General features: G+C 41.8%; 2 protein-coding genes across 6 annotated transcripts in view; one reads left to right on the top strand and one right to left on the bottom strand.

The window, feature by feature from the left end:
- Positions 1–511: 511 nt before the first annotated feature.
- FASTKD2 (FAST kinase domains 2) lies at positions 512–17762 on the bottom strand. 3 transcript variants are annotated; one of them, XM_066345138.1, is made up of 12 exons: positions 17507–17762; positions 16030–16813; positions 12461–12564; positions 11647–11755; positions 11259–11382; positions 10836–10975; positions 9522–9694; positions 5378–5541; positions 4132–4344; positions 3657–3741; positions 1583–1697; positions 512–743 (listed from the first exon to the last, which is right to left on the bottom strand). In XM_066345138.1, exons 2-12 carry the CDS (start codon positions 16747–16749, stop codon positions 687–689), a joined length of 2004 nt encoding a protein of 667 aa, XP_066201235.1. In that variant the 5' UTR covers positions 16750–16813; positions 17507–17762; the 3' UTR covers positions 512–686. The 3 variants fall into 3 exon arrangements, with proteins under 3 accessions (XP_066201235.1, XP_066201234.1, XP_066201232.1); XM_066345137.1 differs by having other exon boundaries at positions 512–714; positions 16030–16850; positions 17507–17761; XM_066345135.1 differs by having other exon boundaries at positions 512–714; positions 17507–17761.
- A 92-nt stretch (positions 17763–17854) lies between these two features.
- Positions 17855–27788, top strand: part of MDH1B (malate dehydrogenase 1B) — a 28850-nt gene continuing 18916 nt past the window's right edge. For 2 of the 3 annotated variants that reach the window (XM_066345140.1, XM_066345139.1), the window contains exons 1-4: positions 17872–17904; positions 22151–22263; positions 25785–25919; positions 26123–26265. In XM_066345140.1, the coding sequence (XP_066201237.1) occupies positions 17883–17904; positions 22151–22263; positions 25785–25919; positions 26123–26265 (413 nt within the window). In that variant the 5' untranslated portion in view covers positions 17872–17882. Of the gene's footprint in view, positions 17905–22150; positions 22264–25784; positions 25920–26122; positions 26266–27788 lie in introns of all 3 variants that reach the window. The other variant, XM_066345141.1, reaches the window with a different exon arrangement.

The raw sequence follows: 27788 nt of genomic DNA, 5'->3' as shown, positions 1-27788 counted from the left end.
GACTCCTTGCCTTCTCTGTGTTAGCGCACCTGTTTCTCTTAGTATGGCCCACAAACCTCCGCCACCTAGAATGTGACAAATACAGATGCCCAATCCACACTCATTTTTAACCTGCTACCTGACCCATTCTAGTCTACATTTGAAACCAGGTCCAACCACTATGTGGTCAATGCTTGAAATGTGGTCAATGCCTGAGTCCTCAAACAGATACCAAGAGTATAAATATGCAGAGCCAAACACACAGACTGCTCACATCAACTGGCCTGCAATTCACAACTAAAAAGCCAATTTTCAATGCATCATAGCTAATGAGAACCAGTAAAACCTACTCATGACTTTGTCAAATATCTGGGCACTAGAGGGAATAGTTACGGTTGGAAAAATGACCCTTCTGGAATTTTCTCAGCATTTTCTAAAATGCTAGTGATAACATTTCTTCCATCCTTAAAACTAATTTTACAGTGAACTGAAGTAAAACTTTTTGTTATGGTAATCAGTCAAGTGAATTCCATTGACAACTGAATTGTAATCTTTATTAAAGTTATTGTTACAAATTTATGTTCATCTCCTAATAAGAAAAGGTTGTTTTTTACTCTAACATGAGCTTTGAAAATTAACATCAGCAGTAGGAAGGGCTTCAGCTGAGTAGATTTCAGACTTCAAAAATGTGACGGTATCCTTCATCTCTAGTTTCTCCACCTCCCAATTATTGACCTTCCCAAAGAAAGAGGAAAATAATCAGTCTGCAAGAAAATGATGAGACAAAATAAAACTAGTTTCTAAACTCAAATATATTAAAGTAACAGCAAGCCGACTGCTTTTTAAAAGCAAATGTCATCTTATACTTACATTTTAAAGCCTTAATAGGACTGTGCTAGGGTTGAAGAAAGCTCTAACACCGAACATTATAAAAACTTTACACGCCCTCTAACGGGTGCAAAAATTCCTTTCTTGGGATAGTCTTCCCTAGAATATATACAACAGCCATTAGGAAAAAAGGTCTCACATAGTAGCCCATTAAGAGAAAGGGGCCATCTTAACCTCAGGATCCATATGTAATCCCTTTTTGGATGATACTTAAGTACCACAGTGAAGATCAGAATGCTTATATTTCACACTGTGTACAGGACCAATGAGTGGCATTTAGATAGATCGATCCCAACATTAACATAAGTATAAACTTATTTGTAAAGGCCTTGCTCCCTACACCTGAAGGTGCTGCTTGAGAAAGGCTGTGTTGCTCGAAATCACAATGAAAGAGAAGAGGGAAGAAGGAGACCCTTCTTACCAACACCCAGCTTTTTTGGGGGCAGACATCCTGTAACAGCCTCACACTGGCCCATGAAAACATGACTTTAATAAAAAGAATGAAAGTTGACCAAATATAGTATTTATAAAAGCCCTAGTAAATGGCAGCAATCAACTAAGTAGAAGCCAAATCATATACCAGAAAAAGTAACTAAAACACTTACTTCAACACTACTGACCATCCATTTAGATCCTAGTAAACAACCTCAACTACAACATTCCCAGTAGACTGGACATCGGCAACAAGAATATGTCATTTGCACCTTTTTCTTACCAAGATCACATGAAAACCCATTACTTTCAAATGACGCATTTTCATAGCAAGGAATCCTCTGGGGTGGGTTAAATCCAAACAGTAAGCAGATCTAGGAACACATAATACAGCTACCCTGGAAACGAAAATACATGATATGAGAATAGTTACTGAGATCACTTGCTGAATTCCTGTTCTTTGGAGATTTCAAAGTTGAGCTCCCCACTGAACGCAGTCCTCACCACTCCCTATGGTATTAGTCCCTCACTTCCTGTTAACAGGCCTCTGTACATACTCCAGTATATGAAGGTTAACTTCATAACCAGAAGCTTATAAAAATGCTTTACACAGGCCCTGGCTGGTTGGCTCAGTGGTAGAGCATCAGCCTGGCGTGTGGAAGTCCCAGGTTCAATTCCCGGTCAGGGCACACAGAAGCGCCTATCTGCTTCTCCACCCTTCCCCCTCTCCTTCCTCTCTATCTCTCTTCCCCTCCCACAGCCAAGGCTCCATTGGAGCAAAGTTGGCCCAGGTGCTGAGGATGGCTTTATGGCCTCCACCTCAGGCTCTAGAATGGCTCCGGTTGCAATGGAACAACGTCCGAGATAGGCAGAGCATCGCCCCCTGGTAGGCATGCCGAGTGGATCCAGGTTGGGCACATGTGGGAGTCTGTCTCTCTGCCTCCCCACTTCTTACTTCAGAAAAATACAAAAAAAAAATGCTTTACACAAACAGTACCCTTCAATCATCTTTAAGGATGGCTACATCCCTGATAAGGAAAAATTTCAAATATCAAAGTCCCCATTTTAAGGCTTTCGTGTGCAGTGGTAACCTCTGACCACTAGGTAATGATTTCCGCCGCTAGTAGAAATGATGTAGATGATACAAACAGCAAATGCTCTCCTCGGACACAGTGCCCCCCAGAGCGTGCATTTAAAAACCAGAATGGGAAGACCGAATAAGAAAAAGAAAACACTAAAAGGCAACACTGTTAAAAAAAGATTGTATGTGTAACAAAAACGTGGAACATGTAATTTGATTTTTTCCACTGTTCCTGGCTGACATTTGTAACCCTGCTGTTTTCTGTTAGACTCTAGCTGTTATCTGAGATAACAGATAAGAGAAAAAAGTTTTTATATTTTTACAGGAATGCTCCAATTCCTCACTTCTTCCCTGTACCTCAGCTGAGAGCCACCGTGCTATATTATCATGCCAGAACAGTGGAGTACTTGAAAAAGAAAAATGGTCCTTCCACAAGAGAGAAAGCCTTTGTCTGAGGAGAGATGGGCCAAGGAACAAGCCCGATGGATGCAAGTTAGAGCTGTTTGTGAACGGAGAGGCACGGGCAGACAGGCATTGAATCCTTACAGGTGTTTTTCTGTACCTCTCTCCACCGTATTATGAGCACGTCCTACAAAGCAACGTGGGATGTAAGACCCTTGGGGCTGGGCTCCATGTCTGACTCATGGTCATGTGCCCCACGGGGCCCAGCGGAACCTCTGACAAAGGCTGACTGAGCAGGGGCCGTGTGCGACACGATCTGATGCGTCGTCCTGAAGGCAGGACCTCGCAAGGTGAGGCAGCACGATGCTCCCAGAGATACGCCACTTGCAGTGTGTGGCGAAGGAGACAACTTAGGATTCACTTCGACAAGGTCTGACCCACACGACAGAGCTTCATTACAAAGCTGAGGGGGCTCCACCTTTACAAAGGTTTTGGTGTTAGAGTAAAATATTTATTGGGCATTTGATATTTGTAGATGCCTTAATTCTTTATAATCACTATTACATTATCTTGACAAAAGTTTACACTGCACTGATCGTTTCAGTTACATTAACACAGTTTTTTGAACTGTTTAGCTTTAAAACTTATTTTTTTAAAAATTGCCTATTTCAATAAACCGCCCAGCTCCTGTCCACTGTCTTCAGCCACTGTGCCACACCCAGGGGCAGAGTAGATCAGTGGTTGAGAAGTCTCTTTGTGCATCACAAACTCCATAAAAATATAAAGTCTTAGTATTATTACCGCTATTAACAGGAAGACTTTGAGAATAAAGATTTAAAATCAGAAAGCGAAGCAAATGGAAAGATGTAACAACCTCTGGACATCTGTAGAAGTTACCACATTCACATCAGAAAGTGGGAGCACCTGACTCCTGTTAGAATCCATTCTGATTTCAAAATCTGAAAGAAAAGAATTGACATGAATTTTTCAAACATTGCTCAAAGTGAGTTTCTGCTTCAAAATGTACCCCGCTACTACCAACAACGAGAATGGCAGCAGCTAAAATATAGGCTTACCCTGCGCCGACCCTGGTCGGGGTTTTACACGCAGTCTCCCCACCCCTGACGGGAGCCCTGTGAGGTGGCCGTTGTGACTTCCCCTTCACTGCTCAGGAGAGGGGCTGGTAAGTGCCCAAGGCCACAGCCCCGGCGCAAGCACAGCCAGAACCCGACCCCCGGCCCGCTCCCGCGCATGCGCCCTCACTGCCCTACCACGCTGAAAAGCCGCGGGCAGCTTTTGTCCGAAAAAAAGGAAGATAAAATACAACAGATGAAAATCAAGCCCCTTACCGATACGATAGTTATGTGGCAACTGTACGTCCTCTGAGAAGTAGCCCTTTCCCAGGAGGCTCCCGAGCCCCTCAGCAACCTTGGCATTCGGGCGCAGCCGGACGGGTGGCGGCGACGGCAGCGCTAAGTCTGTGGCCTTGTGACAAGGAACACCGTCAAGTGCAAGACAGGCAGCCAGCACGTGAAGCCTGTGAACATTCCTCTCCTTGTTGTCTGAACGAAAAGAGAAAACATAAAAAAATAAAAAAATAAAAATAAATAAAAAAAAAAAAGAAAAGAGAAAACATGTACTTGAGACAAAATAGCAACACCACAATCAAGAAACACATTAATGCAGCTCCATTTCTGATGATCTGTTTCTTATCAGGAGCAATGGCTCTGTGTCTCCCTGGCTCCCAGTGTCCAGATCCATACCCTGTACTTGAGAACATTTTAAGTTTAACCACCTTCCACGGTGACTTAGTCTCAACTCTTCCCTGAAGAGATGCGGAAGGCGCCCGAATGCTGTGACCTCAGGTGAACTACGGGCCGAGCCACCAGCACCCAGGTCCCTGGGCCCCAGGCTCCCCCCGCCCCAGGCTCCCCCCCCCATCAGACTGCCTCAGAAATCCCAGGCTCCTCCCCCACCAGACTGCCTGAGAAATCCCAGGCTCCCCCCATCACACTGCCTCAGAAACCCCAGGCTCCCCCCCATCAGACTGCCTCAGAAATCTAAACGTGACGCTCCTTCGTCTCACTTCAACTGTCATTTCATCACATTGTTTTTTAAAAAATTTACTCTCAGACATCAAATTTTGTACACCTAGCCTGATATGCTTTTCCTTACTCAATATTAAAAACCAAAAGTCAACAATTAATTTGTTTCCCTGAGTAGATAAATTCACGACCTGGGGAACTATCTGGCTCCCTGACCTAATGGCTGCGCCTTCCCTACAGGCTGCGAGGGACAAGGTATTCACAGCTGCGAGCTGACTTCACTCAGCTTCAGGATGAGCACCAGGGTGACGCAGTGCAGACACTCCGCTCGAGGATACAGAACGACGTGAACCTGTACGGAGTGTGAATCAAAGGATCGAGGATGGGCTTCTCATTCTGCCTTCTGCATGACCTCACCTTCACTGACCAGTCCTCCCGCGGTAGCGTCTTCTGCACGTTCTCACACCGCGCCAACGCAGACCCCACTCCGAAGCTTGAGGCCGCTAGTTGTAAGGCGTCCCCCAGTCCCCACTGTGCGCTGGCAGCCTACCTGACTCCAGCAGCTCACTGAGCATGTCCTTTTGGAGAAGTTGATTAACAGAAGCCAAGGGAAAATGGTTCATCAAGCAAAATGAATACACAGCATTCAACAGGTTTTCAGAAGAGATGTGGTGGAGATACCCAGTCAGAGCACCGGCCATAATTTCTAGGAACCTGTAGGGCAATAAAGAAAAGTCATCTTTCAAATACAGAGAGAAGACAAGGTCATGGTAGAGCTAGTGAGCTGCCACAGAACCAATGGTTTTAAGGGGTCCAAAGACAGGTGATAAAAAAGTCAGGCTTGAAATAAGTATTCACCCATCTTTCAAGTCAGGTGGCTGTCTCATAATAAATATACATACTCAATAAATGTTAGATATCATTGTGTCTTGCACAGAGCAAATGTTTTGCAGGGATTAACTCATTTAATTCCTATTAAAACTCTATAGGTAGATGTTAGTATTACCTTAGTAATAAAGATACAGGCTCAGAGAGGTTGAGTAACTTTTCCAAGAGCACACAGCCAGGAAGTAGTGGAGATAGCATTGGAACCCAGGTTGTCAAGCTCCAGAGCCTTTTAACCATTATGCTAGATTTTTATCATAGTATGTCCATAAGGCCTGGCACCCCACTGCAGGTTTACAACTGATTAATGTTCTCTAGCTATCAATACTCTTGAGTTAAAAAAAGAAACATCACAAGCCTAATCCTATCACCCAATAGAACAAAACAGTTAAGCACAAAGAGAGGAAAGGTCAAAATTGGGAAAGGTCACTTGTCCAGGGTGACACTGCTAATAAATGGTACAAAGACCCTTTGAACCCAGGTCTGTGCAGCTCTTAGGGCATGAACTGTACATTCTGTAAGACAAACATGAAGTACACATAAAGGACGGTGGTACTGACAGAACAGAAAGTAGACAGAATGCGTTGGGGTAAGGAGAACTTCATTAACTGGAAAAGATCGGAAAAGGGAAGAACATTTGAAACTGAGCAAAGAAATGGAGACGTGAAAGAGCATGTCATTTGTGCTACAGTGACTTGGAGGCTAACACACAGAGAAGTGATTCTTTCTTCTAACGCCGGGGCAAGTATGCCTGAACTATTCACCGTAAGGCTGCAAAAGAAAATGTTTGAGATCAACTGGAGTGCCTGGATGGGAGCAGATGGGCGAGGTAAGGAGGCAGAGGGAAACGAGGGAGGGAGGGAGGGAAGGGGAAGGAGGGAGGGAGGCAGGGAGGGAGAGAGAGAGGGAGTGAGGGAGGGAGGGAGGGAGGAAGGGAGGGAAGGGGGAAGGAGGAAGAGAGGGAGGGAGGAAGGGAGCGAGGGAGGGAGGGAGGGAGGGAGGCAGGCAGAGGCGGGCTAAGTAGGACTGCAGGTTAAGCAGGATGGGAACAACGTAACAGGTCCTGGAGACAGAGGCAGGGGGCACTGAGGGACTGGTAACTGACTGAACTGGCAGCATGCAGCAAGAAAAAGCAGGGCTACAGATGATGAAGTCTGGGGCCTGTGTGCTGATCACCTCTCCAGGCCTCTCACCCTGCGCCTCACGCTCCAGCAACCCCGAACAACATGCTACTCCCTGCACACACTCTGCTGTTTCTTCCTGGCTTGACTAGGGAGTCCTACCACAGAGGCTGTTCTTCTGTTTCTCTTACCTCCAGTCTGTCCATCCTTTAGAGTCTGCTCGGTACCATCTCCTCCAGGCAGCACTACTTGGCATCTACCGCGACCCTCCCCTGGCCATGCCAGCTTCCTGGTACACCCTTCCATCCATACGTCCTGTGTGAAGCTCTGCCACTCCAATTTCATGCTGGATTTACCATAACTGCCGATTCCTGTGTCTACCGTACAAATTACACAGAATCCTCAGGCAAAAAGGATGCTGTCTTACTCATCTTTGTCCTAAGTACCTGAGTGTTTGCCACAGGTTTTCTGACCAAATAAACTTAAATGAGGACAGAAGAATAATGATCTAAAAACTCACCAAGTTGTACATATTAAGTACAGCTTTCTACATGTCAATCACACCTCAATATAGTGGTTTAAAAAAACCACTTTGTATGGTGGTTGATAATAGTAGGTAATTGACAAAAGAAAGAAAGAAAGAGAGAGAGAGAGAGAGAGAGAGAGAGAGAGAAAGAAAGAAAGAAAGAAAGAAAGAAAGAAAGAAAGAAAGAAAGAAAGAAAGAAAAGAAAGAAAAAGAATGAGCTACCAGAGTTACTGACCATAAGACACCTGTGGGACCTACAGGGCCCATATGCAGTCCAAGTTGTTCTGGAGCCCAGGGACACACAAATACCAGACGCAAATCTGGTGGTAAGAGCATCAAGAAGAAAAGAGATGAAAGGACTGAAATAACAGAGCTTAAATGTTCAAAGCTTTCCCCCTCGGGTTTCAAACCCAGGAAGATACTCTGGATTTAACACCCCTTCTTTCCCAGGGGTCATCACATAAATAAAATGATTCACGTACATGTAGGTATATAATGTGTTCATCCAAATTTTACGGGAAGTCCAGGGGCAGCTGCTTTTCAGTTGGCCTAGCACCCCTTCTTGATTACCTGCCACAGAGGGATGGGCACGTGACCCAGACTCAGCCAGTCAGACGTCCTCTTTTAGAAACCTGAAGCTCGAGGGGAAACCACAGGGACAGAAAGCAGTTGGAGTCAAGTCACTTGAGCACAAAGATGGCCGCTGAGTGAATCATGCCTTGGAGACACTCAGAGCTGCCCATTTGTTCCTCAAGGCCTCTGTGGCCTACACACTCATTTCGTTTTAATCTAACCATTACTTTGTGCCGGGAATTGTTTTAAGAACCTGACATAGCCCTAGCCGAGAAGCCCCGTTGGTTAGCCTTGTCCCAATAGGCCAAAATTGCAGGTTTGATCCCATCAGGGCACACACAAGAGTCAACCAATAAATGCATAAGTAGAACAACAAATTAATGTTTGTTTCTCCTGCTCACATCCCTTAGCTTCTGATAAATTAAAAAAATTTTTTTAAAAAGAACCTGACATAAGTTTACTCATTTAATCTCTTTTATTTTTTTTATTTAGTGAGAGGAGGGGAGAAAAAGAGACTCATGCATGCACCCCAACCGGGATCCACCCCGCAAGCCCACTAGGGGGCGATGCTCTGCCCATCTGATGCATTGTTCTGTTGCTCAGCAACCGAGCTCTTCTTAGGCCAGGCCATAGAGCCATCCTCAGCACCCACAGTCAACTTGCTCCAATTGAGCCATGGCTGCAGGAGGGGGGAGAAAGCAAGACAAAGTGAAAGAGAGCAAGAAAGAGAGAGAGAAAGAGAGAGAGAGAGAGAGAGAGAAAGAAAAGCAAGAATGGGAAGGGTGGAGAAGCAGATGAACACTTCTCCTGTGTGCCCTGACCAGGAATCAAACCTGCCACATCCACATGCCAGGCCAAAACTCTACCACTGAACCAACCAGCCAGGACCTCATTTAATCTTTATAGCCCAATGTAATTAGATATAATTCTGACTTCTTATTCCCATTAAACAGATGAAGAAACAGAGACAGAGATAAGTAACTTGCCAAAAGGTAAGTAGCTAATGAATGGCAGAGCTAAGATTCAAACCTAAGCAAGATGTTTCCTGGGTCTGTGCTCTTAATCAGTCTTCTTACAAATGACATTTTACATGCATTTCTGGTTTTTAACAAACCCTAACTGACCTAGAGAGGAAGGAAAGATGTTCTGGGTGGAAAGAGAGGAATGAAAGAGGCTGGCATGTCTGAGGAAGTGCTGCATTTAATAGCAGGAATGCATGGCCATGGGTAAAAATGAAAAGAATGAAAGCAGAGTGTGAGACCAAACGAATGAACTGTTAGGATCAACTCTGACTACGAACTGGGGAGCTGAGGGAATAAGCTGGGAAAGTTGGAAAGTTTGACTCCTATTTCATTATATCACAGATACACGAGAAAGAACAAAGGGATAACAAGACCAAGAACAATGAAAATAACATAAAATCCTGTGTAACTTCATAAATAAGGAATACTGTTTTATTTCTTGACATGGATGATGGCCATCGATATATTTACTTATAATAATTCACTTCCCTCATGAAGATCTGTAATCTTTTCTAGAAGTATGTTATTAAGTGGCAATAAAAAAGTAAAAAAGAACAAGTACGTACTCTCGGGCCTGGCACCTGCGGAGGTGATTCAGAGAAGAATACACATGAAGAATGGAGACGATGTTTTTCATGTTTAGGAAGTCGGGCTCATCTACTACTTTCTTCATAAATAAGTCCATCAGACCAGTATGTCGAAAGGCAAGGTTTTCAAATAAAATAAGGAGAAAAAGAACCTTAAAAAAAGAGCGAATAAAGAACTTTTTAATAATTACAGTACACAAGTAGTAATTTCTTTAGATCTCAAAAAATTTAAACAGCAATAAAATTGTACTGATCAAGAGAATATTCCCTGAAAAGGAACAATTACCTTTTCCTCATAAAATCTGTTCCAATAATTTAAGTCGGGTATTAAGTTAATAAGCAACCTTTTTTTATAAGCAGAAAACCAGAGTATACATGGTTGCCATGTTTCCATTTCACTAAAAATAAATCCTATCCTATAGGCTTGTCATACAACAGACCTAAAAACTACTTAAAATACACCTTTTCTGAAATTTTTCAAAGTGACCAATTCAATTTTGCTCCCCCTTCCAAACCTACACACTTTGTAGAATCTAACATATGAAATATAACTCAAGAATTTCTATATTCAATATAAATTTCTCAAAATGAGAACAGAGATTAAATAATATAATTAAAATTTCCAGTTCACTTCTCATAGTCCTCTTGATCCTTCTTATAATTAGTATTTCTCTTTTCCAAAATCATATCTATAGCAACTCAATACTTATCTTACCCTCCAAAGTAAACTGAAATGACTGATCACACAGTTACCACTCCTTAACTGCAAAAAGTTTTTACTGGCTGCTTCATTAATGTTTATATTACTAACACAGCCACTGAATTTAAAGACCTTTACTCTGGAGGAAATAAGCAAACATTCCATAAATAGAAAACAGACAGGATCATAAGTAGTTACATTTTATTCTTCAAAAAGCAAAAGCCTGTCACACCACCCAGATGTATTATTCTAAATCACACAGATACATACACACACACACAAATGAGAAAGAACTAATCCGAATTATCCAAAGTACCATACAACCTTTTGAATAACAAATAGAACAGCAAACATTGAACAAAATAATTTTCATTTCAAATAGAAAAATGGTCAAAAGATTAAACTGTATGTTAATAGGTAACTCCCAAACAGAAATGATAAAGAGCTAATTTTTCAAAAGTCAATTTAGTATTGGAATATTTTGGTAACTTAACTGCTATAAATCTAAGAGAGAAATACCTAGAATGCTAAATGAATTAATATGCTTCTTGAATTCATTTCTGAGGCTTGTTCTAACCTATTAACATACTTACCTGTTTCAACTTCCAGATGTCAAAAGTTGTAGCCACGTAATCTGCTATTCCGTTGAAAAGATCTGAATTACGGTATTGGAGGTCTCTGCAAGACTGCAATATGCTGAACAATACTTTAAAAGGACACCCATGGATATTACCTTTAAGAATGAGTCAAATAAACAAACAAAAATGACCAGATAGTAGGTAACATAAGATCCGAGATACTCTATACTCAATACTTTTGTTTCCTTTTTAAGAAAATAGCACTGTGTTCTGTAAAAAGGGGAAAAAAAAACACTACAGGCAAAAATAAATTTTAGATTTAACCATATCATCAGATATTTTTCATATGTAATAGCAAAGTTCTTCAAACAAACAAAACAAATATAGGCTGGAGCAGTAGGTCAGAAGCTAAATATCCTGAAGAAAACTGTCCCTTACCTATGACCACCTTACTGCATTCATTCAAAAGCGTCACAGAACGGTGGTCCATGGCGGCCAGCGCCCCAAACATGCGCTGGCTGTTCAAAACAGAAAATCTGTCTAATTCCCTCAGAGCTTTCATCTAAAGGAAAACAAGATTAAATGTAATTTAGCATTGTGGTAAAAAAAATTAAACTCTTATTTTTAAATAAAAAAGAGAAAGTTTAAGCAGAGTGACTCAAATAGATATATAGATTAAATTATATATTTATATACACAAATAAATATACAGCTACTTCTCTTATTTCACTTTAACAAAGTTAAGCACAGAAGTACAATGTCCGACTGCAGGAAGTGAAGGCAGATCACAGAAATAATTTTCTTAGAAAATTCAGGAGGGCTTTACCTCCAGTTTCCTTTTCAGAGCAACGGGTGTGTCTTTCCCAATACTTCTCATCACAGTTTGTAATGTGAAGACATGTTCTATTTTCCAAACTTGCTGATCAACCAGCATCCTGCAATCAAACATAATAAATATCACAGACCTAGAGTCTTACAGCCAGAAGAGAAATCTTAAAGGTCATTTGGTCCAGCTCCTACTTCTAGACAGAAAATACGAAGCCCACAGCCATGATCTACCTGCTGAAGACAGTGTAAGTCGCTAGTGAAAGATCCAGGATCGGTCTAGGACTATGTCCTCTCACATTATTCTGCGATCTTTATGAATGAGTAAATCACGTCAGATTATAGTAAGATACCCTCATGCAGAGTCAATGAAAAAGGGAATTAAGTATTATTCTCACTGGCCAATGACATCAGATGAGTTGCATCAATTTTATAAATTATAAAATTCAAGTTTCTTTTCAAGCCAGGCCAGTCTGCTAACGTCCACATTGTGCCGAATAACCATTATAAACTGAATACCTGTCAGTTCTCTCCCAGCCCACAGCAATACTATGTTTTAAACTTAAATTTCAATGTTACCCATACCTTTCTTATAGAGGGCTTTATTTTCACCTTTATAAAAGCAGCATTATTTTCACCTTTACCTGATATAGAGTCAGAATTTAAGTTTAAGAAGGTATTGAAGGCTGTAACTCCCTTCAAAGATTCCCCAAAACCAAAAAAAAAAAAAAGGCAGTTCTGCTTTCACCTTGGTTTTTGATTTGAGATGTAAGAGAAAGAGAGATTGCCACATGAAGAAAGCATGAAGTTCTCACCGCAATCCTGCTCGAAGAACATCCACAGTCTTGCATGGCTCCATTGCCTCTAAAACAGTTGACAAAACTGAAAGACATTTCTCATCACACTCATTGATACGTTCCTATTGAAATATAATTACAAAAACACTACAGATGATGAGCCCATAGTAGACTATGGCACCATGCAAAACCACTAGAGTGATGTTTTCAATTAAAGAATTAAATGTGAAACTAATACTTCATACAGAGATAATCATCAATAAATAGCATCTTTGGGAAATAAAATGTCATGAATTTTTCAAAAAATAATACATACTCTTTTATGCATGAGAACTTCTTTCCATTCACCATTATCACTGAAAATCCATTTGCTATGGATTATATCCCTCTGCTTCTGAAGTAATGTTTATCAGATATTATATTTACTTCTTAGGACTCAAGGTCATCATGAAGACAACATGTGCAGTACTGGGAGAGCTACTGGGGAGAGAGGACAATGTTCTAAAGCACCTTAGATAGCCGAGTCCTTATAATTTGCCTGTATCCTTTCCTAGATATCAAACTCGAACTTCAGTTGTCAATCTTCTGATCCTCATCTGCTGTCACATTTTACCACCGCTGTCTGGGTCTCAAGGGGAGCTCCAGGCCCCAGATTCTTCCTTCAGGTCCCTTGGGTCAGGGGACTAATTTAGACCCCAGAAATGGCAGTGGGCATAAATTGGAAAATGAATAGTAACAACACAGCCTACCCAGTGCTATAGTTTAATCACAACTGCTCTATACAACTCACAAGAGCAGTTGTAATCACATCTGAGGAAACAGCTGAAAGGGGTATGCTCTTTTGCTAAAGTTATATGACTAACAAGGCACAAGTCTCAAGTCAGAAATGAGTAAGAAATGGATAAGGGTGGAAGGAAAAAAGGTCTCATTCCATGGGAGGGTTTCCATAACAACTTACAACACGCCATCAATATTTACTATGAAAAGACAAGCCATTTTGCTACGTTTTTGAAAGACAAATTCATTGTTGACATACTGTCCTTTCATCTATAGATCAAGTGTCTTTACAACAGTCCAACAGATCATGGAGACACAATCATTCATACAGATATTCTGATTTCAAATATCCACTGCTCACCAATGCAGGTGGCATGCTGATGTGAACACCTGTCCAAAATCTAGTAAGAGCACCACTGACAAGGTAAAGTGACTTACTATAATCACTTTAAAATGACTTACTATAATCACTTTAAAATAACTACATAGGGAACACAGTCTACCAAATAAACATGGATATTCTGTGGTTTAAACACATACACACACAAAATAAAAATTAGTTCTTGGTTGGGGACATATGGAAATCACAGTAACATGAAAAGTTAAAATTAAAAACTCTCATATTAAACCAATCCTTGAATTCTACAGTAGGTAAGGATATGTGTTAGATCATTCTAAAAAAATTCCTGTCTTTTAAAAATTTAATTATGATCATTGACTTTAAGTCTGAGATGTCCACTCTCAAAAGCAAGTGATTCCTTTAATAAGCTACCCTTCCCTCGGCATATCTAGTGTAGCTGCAGTGACATCCAACATGACACTGACTCCCCCTTCCTTGTCTGAAACAAAAAGTGGCTCTTCCACCTAATTTCATCCTCCTTTAATCCATTCTCCATTCATACAGTGATCTAAAACACAAACTTGAGCATGTCAACTTTGTTTAAAATACTCATTATCTACAGGATAATCCAAACTCCTTAGCTAGATATAAAAGGCTCAAAAAAGATTCCCCTTTTTCCCAGTCTCATGTCTTGTCACTACCCCCCTAAACCCTCCTCCATGACCACCAGATATACAATTTCCTCCCCATTCCCTCAAACACACAACCCCACAGCTAACTGCTTTCAGCTTCCCAAACACTGGCTCTGGAATGAGCATGCAATCCTGTGTAAAAACCGTCCCATTCACTCTGTCTCTCACTGACTGCTGTGCGTCCCTGGGGTTCAGCTTAGGCATCATTTGTACTGGGCTTGAATCCTACTTCTATAACAGACTTGGTGTTTGTCCATTCTAAATATTTCTCAAGTACCTACAAATAGTGACATTTACCAATATGTGACCTTGGGCAAGTTTTTTAACCTCTCTAAACCTAAATTTCCTAGTCATTGGTAAGATGAGAGTAATATCTATTTTAACAGGCTGCACTGAGGATTACATGAGGGAATTCTGTTTTCAAACACATCTCTACCTCAAACCCTCATCCTGTATCCTTCTTCCCTATCTGCTCTTCCCATCATTGAAGGCCCTCTCCTGACTAGGTAGCCTGATAAAAACACCCTCACAAGACTCTATACTTCTGTTTCATTGCACTAAGTTCTGTGTCACCATTATTTTGTTCATAATTATATTCTCCTGTACTCAGTACAATTGCTATAACAGTTAATAACTGACCTAAAATGAATGTTGATTATTTTTGTAATTGCCTACAAAATATCCATATTGCCTCTAGATTATAAAGGCAGCAATCATGTCTTCTCTATCTTTATATCCCTAAAGACAAGTGCAGTAACTGATACACAGTTAGCACCCAGTAAGTGTTTACTGCATGAAGGAATCCACTAACTGTGTGACTTTAGCCAACTTGCTTAACATCACTGTTTCCTCATCTGGAAAACTGAGGTAACATCAACTCTGTAGGGAATCACCCATCTAACCTTGAGCCCTCTATGACTAGGATTGGGGAACTTTAGTAAAAAGCCCTGAGTGAATGTCTCTTGGAGGCAAACACCAAGAAACTACGAGTGTGACCTTTGTGCAGACACAAAGGAATGCATGTGAGCGGGCTTTAGAAAGTTAGCCTAGAGGTTCTATTATAGATTGCCCCTTTCTTTGTGCTTGTTAATTAGCAAAAGAAAAACAATGTACTGATCAAATTAGCCCTTTCTCCCTGTCAGCAAAATGGCCATTAGTCGATCTTTCCCCTTATCACCTGGCCTCTCTCCCTTGTAATCCCATTAACCCTGTTCTGCTTCTGATCAAAAAAAGCTAAGGGAGAAGAAAATTCAGGTCCTCTTTACCTCCCTTGGCAGGCCTCCCCCTCTTCCTCTTGACATCAGTTTGTGTCTTGAGTAGGTTTTTCCCACGCGACACTGGTGGTTCCCAGCAGGCTGGAGTACTACTCAACTCTACAAAGCTGCTGAGAAGATTAAATACAACTATCTAAGTAAAAGGTGTAGGTACTCAATAAATATTAGTTCCCTTCCCTTTTCTCCTTCCTTCAACTACCTAACCTTCCTTGTAAATTTTATATCTCTCCTCACTTTAGCTTATTACTCACTATTACTCAATTCTGGAGAAGAAAAATGGGGTATGCTTTCATAAATTTCCATAGCAAAGAAAGACCTAGCTAATTGAAGGACTCTAGATCATATATATACAGAAACAAATATAAAGGAAACTACCGTTCCACTGACAGTCTCTACCTCCCCTCATTATTTCAATATGTGCCAAGACTACATCTCTATTTCCCTTCATTCTTCCAAGATATTCAAACCAAGTAAACAGATGTATAAGTCTCCTTTTCGTTTTACCTGGACCACCCTCAGCAAAGTCTGTACCAACAGAGTGTTCTGAGGAATACCAAGCTTCACTACAGCATGAAGACTGAACAGGAGCTGGTCATAATACATGATCTTGGCTTCTCTCATCATGTGTTCACATAGCTGGGTAAATGCAGGGTGGTTAAACATCAGTTGTTTTTCAAAGCACTTCTGGTCATCGGACATCCTTTTGGCAATTGTCCACATTGCTGAGAAATAGTTACTACTAGGGAAGGCAGGTGCTTTCGAAAATGTATCTAACACATCACTGAGGGAAGTACACTCCTGCGACAGTTTTCCACAGGTGACAGGGGTTGGTTTTGTTTCCTTGGTGAGAACACCTTTACTGGAGGCCTCATGATAAAAATTTATTTTCTTCAATCCATTATCAAAGACAGGAGACTCTTTTGAGGGCTGTCTTCTGGGACAAAGTAGTCTGTTGACTGTGAGGGCTGTTACAGTGCATATGCCCTTTGTTTGAAAGTCATCGTCTCCTGGTTTAAAAATCAAGGCATCCTGAAAGAGAAATCTAATAGATGATTGCATTCTATTATCAAAGTTATTTAAGAGAAGGTGTCTTGAGTTCCGGTTTGAATAAACAATTTTTGGTCTGTATACTCCCAAAGGATACAACCTTACAGTTCTGCTTGTTGGAGCTAGAGTACTGAATTGTCCGAGGTTCCATAAAAAGGAACCTGCTCTGTTATTCATTTTGGTATTCACTGAAACACTTTCCAATGGCTTTAAAGTTGTCAGTATGACGCAAACATCGCTCCTATCAGAAAAAGAGAACACATGCGTAGTTTGTTTTCCTGTAGGGGAAGGGATTATAAAAGGAATAAAAATGGAAGCAAACCTTTTACTTAAACAAATGAAACGCACCTAACTGAGACTAAAGTGGGAATCTATAGGGTCACTAATCACTAAAGATTTACATTACAACGGTAAAACTCCTTTATCAATATGGGCTTCCTCCTCTTCTGCCACCTTGTGTACAGTCCCAGAGAAGCCACCTTACTTTGAAAGTAGTTGTAGAAGTGAGCTTTAAAAAAAAAAAGGTGAATTGGATTTCTCGTGGAAAAGTGTTCCCACAAATCTTCCTCTACAGGAACAGACTGTTACCACCACCTTGGAGATGCCTTCAAAGAAACCTAGAGATTTAACGTTGATGGATTCTTTTCAACATGACGATTTAGCAACGGCCGAACTCGGACCATTAAAGACTAGGAATGTGGACAAGATAGACCGGCTCAGGAGAGGAAACGGCAAACTAAAGTCATGTCTTGAGTGTGGCCTGCGTTTGGGAGGGAGAGACAACCAGCCAGTCTCACCAGGTTTCAGAACCGGTGTCGGGAACCTATGCTTTCGGACGTAATGCCCGGGAAATTCGTGAGACCTGTCTCCGAAAAGCAGTAAGTCTGGAGTGTAATACGGCCAACTGTTCCGCCTGTGCTCGTCCTCCACTCACCTTAGGTCGGAACACAGTGGTTATATGCAGACACCGCCATGACAGCGTCCACGCGATCTGCTCACATCGCGAGATTTGACGGGTCCCTCACGGGTCCAAAATACGCGTTCGCAACGATTTGATAAGGAATTCCCCTAAAGAGATGAAAGCCTATCGAAGAAAACGACTAACTTCTTCTTAGCTGTAGGGATGGGAATGGGGGAAGACTTCAGCGCTTTTAAAAACAATGTATGATCGTGTACCTCACCGTCTAACCTTTCCCGCTGGGCCCCAGACCCCGCGCTCAGCTACAGAGTGCGCCTGCGCCCGGTCCTTGGCGGCGTGGTTGCCAGGAAACGCGGAGACGCGGTTCCTGCCGAGGGATCACAACTTCACCATGGCCAAATTCGTGCTAGCGGGTGAGTGATCTCTGCCTGAGCCCGCAGATCGCTCAAAACACCGATAGCTCCTCCTCTTCTATGGCCGTTTGGCAGTGATCTTCTGAACTGGATTCTATTCTAGCAACTCCAACCACTATATTGATCATTTCAGGCTTTCTTATGCATGCGTACAAAGATATTTACTCACTTTACTTGGCAGTGACGCTGTGCAAAGCACTGCTGGACACTGGAGATATAGTAGGGGGAAAGACACGTCCATGCCTTCGAAAACCTTTCAGCCTCATGGGGTAGAGAAGCATGTGAACAAGTAATTTTGATACAATGTGATTAATGCAATAGGGATACATGTACAGGGCTGTGGTCGGGGGAAGATTACGGGAGCTGATTTGTGAAAATTTGGTATAGAGGACATTCCAGATAAAGGCACAGAGGCTACAAGTGTCATGGCCTAATGGACATTCTGGATATTGAGAAAGTGACTGGACCGGGGCTAGAAAGGGAGATGGAGCCAGATCTTTTAAGTGTACCAAGCAAAGATCTTTGAACTGTATCTTGAAAGCCGTAAGAAACTATTGAAAAAATTTTAAGCAGGGAAGCATCCCTAATGGGCTTGCATTTTAGAAAGTCCACCTTGTCAGCCATGGAGATGAAAAATTGAAAATGACGACTGGCATCCAGAAAAACAATGAAGAAGTTTTTACTACAACATGCTATGTACCTGCCTCCTTTCCTTCTCAGCAGGTTTCTTAACAGAGTAGACTGCTCTTCTATCTGTAGATCCTCCTTCCACTCAATCTGGCTTCTACATCTGCCTCCTTTTCAAAATGGCCCTCATGAAAGTCACCAATCATGTTAGAGAAGCTGTCCAGTCCTTGTCTTATTTGACTTCTCTGATGCATTAATACAATTGGCACCTCCCATCTTCCTTAAAATCTATTTTCCTTGCTTCTTTATTCATTCAGAAAAATATTTTTGAGTGCCAGCTCACTGTATGATGGTAAGACAATAATAAGCAAACATACAAAGGATGCGGCATGTGTGGCAGCATCAGGGAGAGTTCTCCAGGGGCAGTGGCAGAGGACCTTATTTAGTCAGGCGAAGGGGCTTCCCAGACAGAGTGGTTTTTAAGCAGAGACCTGAAAAATGACAAAGAGTTACCTAGCAGAGAGGAGGTAAGAAAGAAGAAAGAAATTCAGGCATAGGTACGAGGAAGTGGGGTTGGAATGAGGAGAGCTGGCTTGATGGGGATTGAGAGTATACAGTAAGCAGAAAATTGATACAGATTTAATAGGATTGCAGCAAAGAGTACAAGGAAAGGAGTAGCACAGCCGGAGGCCAGAGTTAGGTAATGTAGACTCTTGTGAGGGATGTTCAGTATGTTAAACTTTATCCAAAGTACATGGAAGGTCTTTGGAAGGGGAGAACCCAATCAAATTTACATTTGATTGAGTGTTATCTCTGCAGTGTGGGAAGAGCAAGACTGGATGCCAAGAACCCAATTAGGTGCTATGGTCCAGTAAGGAGATAATGGTGGCCTGAACGAGGCTAGTAGGTAATAGAAATGGAAAGAAGTGAGTGGATTGGAGAGATGTTAGGAAGACAGAATCCATAGAACTATGTAGTTGTCTAATTGGGTGGAGGAATGTAATTAAGGGAAAAGAAAGAGTTAAAATTATTCCCAAGCAGTGTTTTTGATAACTGGGTATATAAGGAGTTATTGAGAAAAAAAGTAAATAAGGCTTAATACTATGGATACTCTTAATACTCTTAGATAACTGGGAAGATGGACATAAGGAACATAGAGAAGGAGCAGATTTAGTGGGGGGAGTGGTGGTGGCAAAATCCATCATAGTTATGCTAAGTGTCTCTGGGACATTCAGAAGGAGATTTTAAAAAAATACAGGAAGCTATAGACCTGGTAAAGAGATGAATCTGAACTGGAAATACGGATTGCTGCTTGAAACCAAGAAAATGAAGGAAATTGGCCAGGAAGAATATGTAGGGTATAAAAATAAGAAAACTTGCAGAATGCTTACCTTTCCATGGCCTGATAAAGGAATGAGAACCTACAAAGTAGAGTGAGGTGTGGCCAGAGAAGTAGAAAAAATACTGGAGAATGCCCAAGCATAGTGGGTGCTTCAAAAGAGTAGGAGGGGGCCAAATGCTTCCAAGGGCAAATAAGAAAAAGGATCGAAATGTATCCATTGGATTTAGTGACATAGAGGTCCTTGATGACCTTCTAGAGAATTATGGGAAAATCCAGATTGCTGTGGGATGAGAAATAAATGGAAGTGAAGAACTGAGTATTGCAAGTGCAGGGAACTCTTTCAAGTTTTAATAAAAAAGAAAAGTTTTAATAGCAAAGGTCAGGTAGAAGACAACAGCTACAGGGGGGCATGGGTTTTTTTTGTTTTGTTTTGTTTTTTTAGTACAGGAGAAACTTAAATATAATGCGTATATTTAAATATGAAGGAAAGGGGTCATTAGAAATAGAGATAAGATGCTAAAATGAAGGTATAACCAACTGAGCAAATCAGTGGAAATTCTGAAGGTGGAGGAAGGTAGTATTCAGAGCATAAGTGGTCAGATTAGACCTGGAGAGGAGGTAGGATCCCTCTTCTATCGAGTAGGAGAAAGAAGGAAGGATGGCTCCAAATGCAGACAGGCTTGTATGTATGAGGCAGGAGGTTGGGGGATTTCCCAACTGATGCCTTTTTATATGAATTGGGTTTATTTTTGTAAAGTAGATAGTAAGGTTATCTATTGTCTTTTGGTGGTCCAGAAAAACGTTGACGAGAAGGAAGAGTTTTGAAGGAAGTGGAAGAGCTTAGGGGAAAAGAAGAGAGTGCTGCTAAGGGAAACAGGGTCTCCAGGCAGAGCTGAGGGCCGGTTGAGGCTGGTGACCATGAGTTTAATGGCACCTCTCTGCTTGGTTCTGCCGTGTTTATCCAGGGGTGCCTACCAGATGGGACCTAAACACAGAAAAGGCAGGTAATTTGGTTCATCCAGGGTGAAAGTCTTTAATCAGGCTGATTCTCCAGAGCACAGTGGGAAATCATTTAAGATTTAATAATTTAAGACATAAGCCAGAAAGTGGTTTGGATTCTTGAACTATGGATTTGAACTAGACAGGGAGGCTAACAGAATGGGGGAGGCTGAGAGGGGTTTATGACTTAGAAATCTCCGTGAGTTTAAAGAACTGGTCATTGGGGGTTACAGGAGAAGAGAGCTATAGACTAGAGAAACTTCTGCGCTTGACCCCTGCCTATCAGACACCCAACCCCATGTGCATTGGTGGCTTTAATTTCCTGTGTGTTGATGCCTGCAAAATCTACACCTTAAGCCTTTACATGGGGTTTGCACTTTAGACTTATACATACAGCTACCTGCTGGTCACATCCACTTAGATGTGCTACAGATACCTCCAGCTGCACTTACTTGTCTGTAATTAAACTTCTCATCTGTGATTTCTCTCTGCTTAAGCTCAGGATCACCTACACTAACCAGAAAGCAGAAGTTATTCCAGACTCTTCTCTCTCCTTCAGCTTCTCCTCCCACAAACCTCCCTGCCACGTACATCAAATCTACATGTGCTTCTACCAGCACCCCTCACTTCCTTCACACTTGGCCTTTCCATGGCTACTAATTAGTAGTTCACTGTTAGTCATTTGTGCTTAATCAGTGGCATGGAAGCCTCTTAGGGCAGTGGTCCCCAACCCCTTGGCCGCGGACCGGTACTGGTCCGTGGGCCTTTTGGTACCAGTCCTCAGAGAAAGAATAAATAACTTACATTATTTCCATTTTATTTATATTTAAGTCTGAACAATGTTTTATTTTTTAAAAATGACCAGATTCCCTCTGTTACATCCGTCTAAGACTCACTCTTGACGCTTGTGTAGGTCACGTGATACATTTATCCATCCCACCGTAAAGGCCGGTCCGTGAAAATATTTTCTGTCATTAAACCGGTCCGTGGCCCAAAAAAGGTTGGGGACCACTGTCTTAGGGGAAGTGAGAGCTAACGTAGCACTGGAGAAGAGTGAATATTTAATAATCTTTTTTCCTTTATACATTTTATTACTTAAAGAGTCTGACCTGCTTTTTACCAATATACTAAAAATCAAAAGTTTGTGTAGTGGTGATTTATACTATAACTATGCTATAAGGTAGAAGTATGATTAATTATGTAATTATATAGCATATTCCTATAACTTCATAAGTTCTATACAATAAAAGAAGGCATTGCTAATTTTAACTTTTTTAGGTAGAGCAGATTGCCCATATTATGCTAAAGCAGAACTTCTGGCAGACTATTTACAAAAAAATCTTCCTGATTTCCAAGTATATAAAATTGTACAACATCCTAATGTTTGGGAGGTAAGAAGCCTTTACAATTTGTTAAACTTACATACTCACAGAAAATGTACTCTTATTTGATTAATATTAGCTAGTATATCAGATAGCTTCCAATAATGAATGTTCATGTATATTGGTATTTTGTTACTAATAAAATAAATTCCCACTTATCAGTCTCAAACATCATTTTTCCCTAACACCTAGTAGAACAAACGAGGCCCTAACTAATAAGTAAAGTAAATTTGGCTAGGTTTCCCCCCCAAGGATCCAGGTAACTTAATATTGCACTTTTAAAATTTTTCATTCACCTTCATGATTTCATGATTTCTAATGACATGAGGTGCTTGTTCAATTGAAATACCACTCTTTGGGGCTGGGTTTCCCCAGAAACAGACGGAGATGGAGATTTCCTTTCCTGGGGGCTGCTCTTGGCAAGACATTCTGGGAAGTAATAAGGCCAGCAGGGTTGGGCAAAGGGAGAGGTTGAACTGACATCCAGCTGCAACAGAGGACTCAGCCAATTATACCCTCTGAAGCTGGGTTGGCCCTTCAGAGATAGCCCCCCACACACACACCCCCACAGAAAAGCACAGGCCAGAGGGCTGGGCTTTTGCACTGCCCCAGCTAACAGTGACTGGATGCTGGCGGCCTGCAGAAGGATTGAACTTAAGGCAGGGGACCTTCCTTTAACTAAGATCAGTTCCTGGAGGGAGACTCAGCACTGAGCCATCGGCAGCCAAACACCCAGTGGCTGAGGGACTGAGTGTCTTAGTCATGAAGGGGAAATCTGGCTGCAATGACAGGATCTGTGACAGTTCACCAGTTGTGACTTTTGGATCCACATCCTTTATGTAATAAGTTCACACCATCTGGGAACAGCTCTTCCAGGATTCTGATGGGCCTCCCTCCCTAAGGAAACTTGACAAGAATGTTAGTCAAATGAACTATAGTCTGCACTACACATCATTTCAGGGCTGTAACTGACACACATCACCTTTCTTCTCTACTATCCATCGTAGATTCCCCTCACCCTCTGCCGGCCCAGGTGGCTTACTGGGTGTGGTGACCTATACCAGTACCCTTAAAGGGCCTGAGCCCTAGTCTCCATTCCCTTTTCATGATGTGACCGCTGCACTTGTCCATTTGCTGTTAAAATTGAACAAGATAGTATCAAATATGTCCCTGTAAATTATCTATATAACAAATTGTGTGCCCACATTGGGTAATAGCTGCCCAATATATTCCTGACCATCAGAGCCAATTATCACTTCCAGGATGGCAACTCCTTTCCTTGCCTGCTGGTCTCTTTGGCACAGGAGCTTAATGTGACCTAGTGGCAGCCAGAGCTTACAGTTTAATTTAATGGGAGTCTTCCTGAGAGAAGCTCCCCACACCCTGGGAGTTAGAGCCTGCAGACCCACAGAGTCTAGGGCAAGGGGGGTTTGGGAAGCACGATTCCCCGCATGAGTGACAAGAAGTGATGGTAAGCAGAGTCACTCTTAATTTCACACCTTGGTTCCTGGATTCATGTATTCTACCTATTAGGCCAAAACACTGTATTGATTTATGATATGTACTGCCTCCTGCAAGACAGTGCCCCATCCTTGCAAGGCATCAGTCTCTGGTGCCTGAACCTTCTGTAGGCTGTTCCATTGCTCTTATCAGGCTGCTAGGTGGTATGATACAAGATAGGGCCAGCAGATCCCTTGGTTAGATGCCCAACGCCATGCATCCATTACACTGAAGTGTGTCCCTTGGTTCCAAGTAATGTTACACAGGATCCCATGCTAGTAGGTTAGATATTACATGAGTTCTTCAACAGGAAAAGCTTATAGGTAAAAACCCTACAAACAGGAAAGACAATTCTTTACCCAGAATATATGTTGATTCAAATCAAGATGAATCACTGTCATGTCCAGGGTGGAAGGAGTCCAATTATAATCAATTTACCACCAAAGGGCTTGTTGGTGTCTTCAAGGGATAACACCATTACGAGGCATTGGCCCCTGTTCCTGCACACTGGATATTTATTTAGTAGCAGCAATAGCTACATCAGCTTTGGTGAGTGGCAGCTTGATCTTAGGGTCATTGCATGACCTCTGTCTCTTCATGAGTACACTGTACTTCAGCTGAGTTATCTTCCTGCTGGCTGTTTAGTGCTCCTTTCACAACTGATATTCTCCGGTGGGCACTGCCCACTGGCCTCTCATCGAGATTCTATCATCCCAGTGGCCTGGAGTCCAGCTCTACCACAGCATGTCCTTTAACAGTCCTGGCCTCGAATGGACAGCCACACAAGGCTGCTTCTCAGCAATACTGAGACCCCTCTCATCAGTGCATTTTGTATCACTTTAGTGAATGTAGTGTCTGAGGCCCCTTTAGAGTACATAGTTGACTAGTAGGTTTCCAGCATTCAGTAGCAGTGTATCTACTCTTACAGGCCAATTTAGTAAGCTTTCTGATCGCTTCTTCTGTTGTTCCAAGGCAGTTCTGGCATTTGTTTCATTTCATGTGAGTCATCATCTTCTCCAAGCTTAGGAGAATCACCCTAGTGACACGCCATCACTCTCTTCTGAAGTCTTTGCCAGGGTGTACACTCTTTAATTACAGAAGAGTGATTCATACTGATAAAGTCTCCCTTGTCCAACTTTATGTCCCACAGTTGATTCAGCACCCTCAGGGTCCAGTCCTATACATACTCTCTCAGCTCTCACCAGGATATCAACATGTCCTTGGTGCTGAAGGTCCTTTAGGGGTACAGTCCCTTTCTCCCATAGACTCAGCACTTCACTGGTCAGGCCCTTTTGTGAATAGAGAGACCACGGTGGAATCTTTACAGCAGCACTTTGCTTTAAGGTGGGATAAAGGCAGAGAGATTTCAGCATCAGAAGGGAAATTCATTTCTAAGATTTTCTTTGTAAGGTAGCCTCATTACACATGCCTGCAAAGACAAGGTTGCTGTCTCGTTCTTTACCCATCAGAACGTTGCTGTTTATCTCTACTCAGTTCTTGTCACTGGACGACCTGATGATCTGCACAGACCAGATAATGATTTAAGCTTTTTACAATAAATATTATCAGAAATCCCCAAGTAACTTTTAGCTCATTAATTTAATCTGAACAATATAAATCTTATACACAGATTTGGAAAGCAGTATCAAATTTATATGGCCATAAGACTTGAAGTATCTCATATAAAAAAAAATAAGGGGAAAATTCAGTTAAGTTTTTTTGAAATCAGTTGAGTTGGAACACATGGCTTCCCTTTAACATAAACACTCCAGGTCTTCTCGGCAAAGAGAGCAACTTTCTGTACCTTTATTTGGTCAGCGAATCTGAAGACTATTCTTTCTTATTTGATTTATTTGTTACTCAACTCATCACCATTTTCTATATTTACATTTTACAGTTTAAGCTATCTAAATTTTGTGTATCTACAGTAATAGTATTTTAAAAAGCTAGTATTTTAATGTTTGAATGTTAAAGTATTAAATTCTGAGGCAGATTTAATGTGTGACTTCGTTTGAAATATCATTCAATAGGAGTGGCTGAAAGATCTGTGTGAAAAAAATAAATGGAGCCACAAAAATTCCCCCATCATCTGGAGAGAACTGTTGGATCGTGGAGGAAAGGGTTTGCTTTTGGGAGGGTATAATGAGTTCCTGGAGCATGCCCAGGTATATAAATTAAGTTGATTTATCTGTTCCAAACATTATCATTCTCTCACATTGCTCTATTTTTTCAGTGTCTTGCTTTCTAAAGTATTCTCAGTCCTCTTTTGACTCCCTTCTGCTTTGAACAAGAACTTTCCATTATAGCCATTGTGAACCTAACTATCTTTCTTTTCTCTGGCGTTGACTTCTTCTTCTGCAATGTTTAGCTTTACTATGGTGTCACCACTAACATGACGACAGAGCTGATGAAATTAATTGCACAAGAGAACCTAGAGGCACATATAGAAAACAAGCTGGAGAAAGAAACCTTGAAGGACCTCATCGACCCCTTGCAGGTCTGGATCACCAGGTGGGACATTCCGACCCCACGATTCAGGGGGGCCATTCACACTCTAGGATTTGTGAGATTGGCTTTTATATTTAGAAAGGAGGATGATATAGGAGTAATCCCATGATAGAAGAATATCTGAATGTTAAGTTTGTAATTTGCGTGGGTATGGGTCTATGGGTGTGTATATCACAATATAGCCCTTATGATCTTTTGATCACATAGAGATTTCATATGTGTGTACATATATAGCAACTTTATAACAAAGGTATTTACTTTGATGGCTGTCTCTAGCTCTCAGCCCCTCACTCTGCCCGGCCTGTGGCCTTCCCCTTTCTCACTTGCCACAGCTGTCCTCACTCTTGTCATGCACTCATTCTCTGTAGCCCCAGCCCCTCACTGTGCTTCTTTCTCTCCCTCTCACTTCTTTCTGCTCCTCATTGCTCTCAGTCTTGGGCACTTGAAGTGTTTGTCATTTCTTTTTCTCTCTCTATAGATCTCTGCACCCTGTGTCTCCCTTTGTCTCTCTTGCTGTCCATCTTGCTCTGTCTCTCACTCCCCCTCTCCTTTACTCACCCCTCAATCTTCGTCTCACACTGCCCTTCTGACTGCATGTGCTTGTATCCTAATAGAGACACTCATTTTTAAAAATTGTTATTATAACATAGGTATCTTATGGGTGAAATGGTGGTGATTTGACATGCTTGTTCTATTTTGCTATCATTCTTGGAAGAAGAGTGCAGAAAATATTTATACTTGAGAATAGTGTAATGAACTTATAGGAATCTAACACCTAGATTTCATAAATATTACATCTGTTTTAGGTGTTATTTAAAAAAATTTTTTTAAATGTTACAGCTACTGTTGAAATTCCTCTGTACCCCTCTCCAAATCCACTGTGAAAACCAAATGCCCAGACGCATTTTCCAACTTCCTTTAATAGTCATTACAGCTCTGTTAATAGTAACCTTTAATATAGTACCACAGAATTACTGACTTATGGGTACAGATACTGACACCTAGACTGTGTCAATCCTAGGTTTCTTTGTAAGGATTTAGAAAAAGCTAGTCCTTTCCAAAAATTGTCATTGCTTTGTATGTTACCAGAGAGGGGACCTAAGGCCAGCCAGTAGTGTGTGGGTTCTTGACTTTGTGTAGGAAAAACTTCACAGCACAAGTCCAGGTGATTTTAAGAGTACATGTATTAAAGCTGGGATGAGGCAACAAGGAGGGGTTTAGGATAGAAGAAATAACAGGAGAGCCCAGGCAGGGCTGCCTTGTCTTGAAATGTTACAGGAAAGAAATGGGCCGAGGTGGGGCTGCTCTGGCTCACTGGGCAGTCAGAGAAGAGGGGGCCTTGGAGACAGGTTCAGGGGCTAGCCCAGGACAAGCTGCCGCTGCCCACTGCTCCCCTGGTTGCAAGTCTCAGAGGAACTCTTAAAGTTTAGGAGATACACGCCTCAGGGACAGGAGAAGGGACAGGCACAGCTGTGCTGGGGGGGGGGGGGGTTCTGGTCTCGGGGGGTTTTAAAGAAGGCGAGTTT

The sequence above is a fragment of the Saccopteryx leptura genome, chromosome 7, assembly GCF_036850995.1.
Source record: "Saccopteryx leptura isolate mSacLep1 chromosome 7, mSacLep1_pri_phased_curated, whole genome shotgun sequence".
In the NCBI taxonomy this organism is placed as follows: domain Eukaryota; kingdom Metazoa; phylum Chordata; class Mammalia; order Chiroptera; family Emballonuridae; genus Saccopteryx; species Saccopteryx leptura.
Note: the sequence above shows the minus strand (reverse complement) of the source record. Positions and strands in the feature narration are given on the sequence as shown.

Bases quoted from the DNA above. Each gene is read 5' to 3' on its own strand.
- FASTKD2 (XM_066345137.1), bottom strand. From the start codon at position 16,749: ATGAATAACAGAGCAGGTTCCTTTTTATGGAACCTCGGACAATTCAGT. The intron at 9,695-10,835 runs GTAAGTATGTTA...TCTTTTTTTAAG, and splicing joins ACATCTGGAAGTTGAAACAG to GTTCTTTTTCTCCTTATTTT. The intron at 3,742-4,131 runs GTAAGGGGCTTG...CTTTTCTTTCAG, and splicing joins GCCACATAACTATCGTATCG to ATTTTGAAATCAGAATGGAT.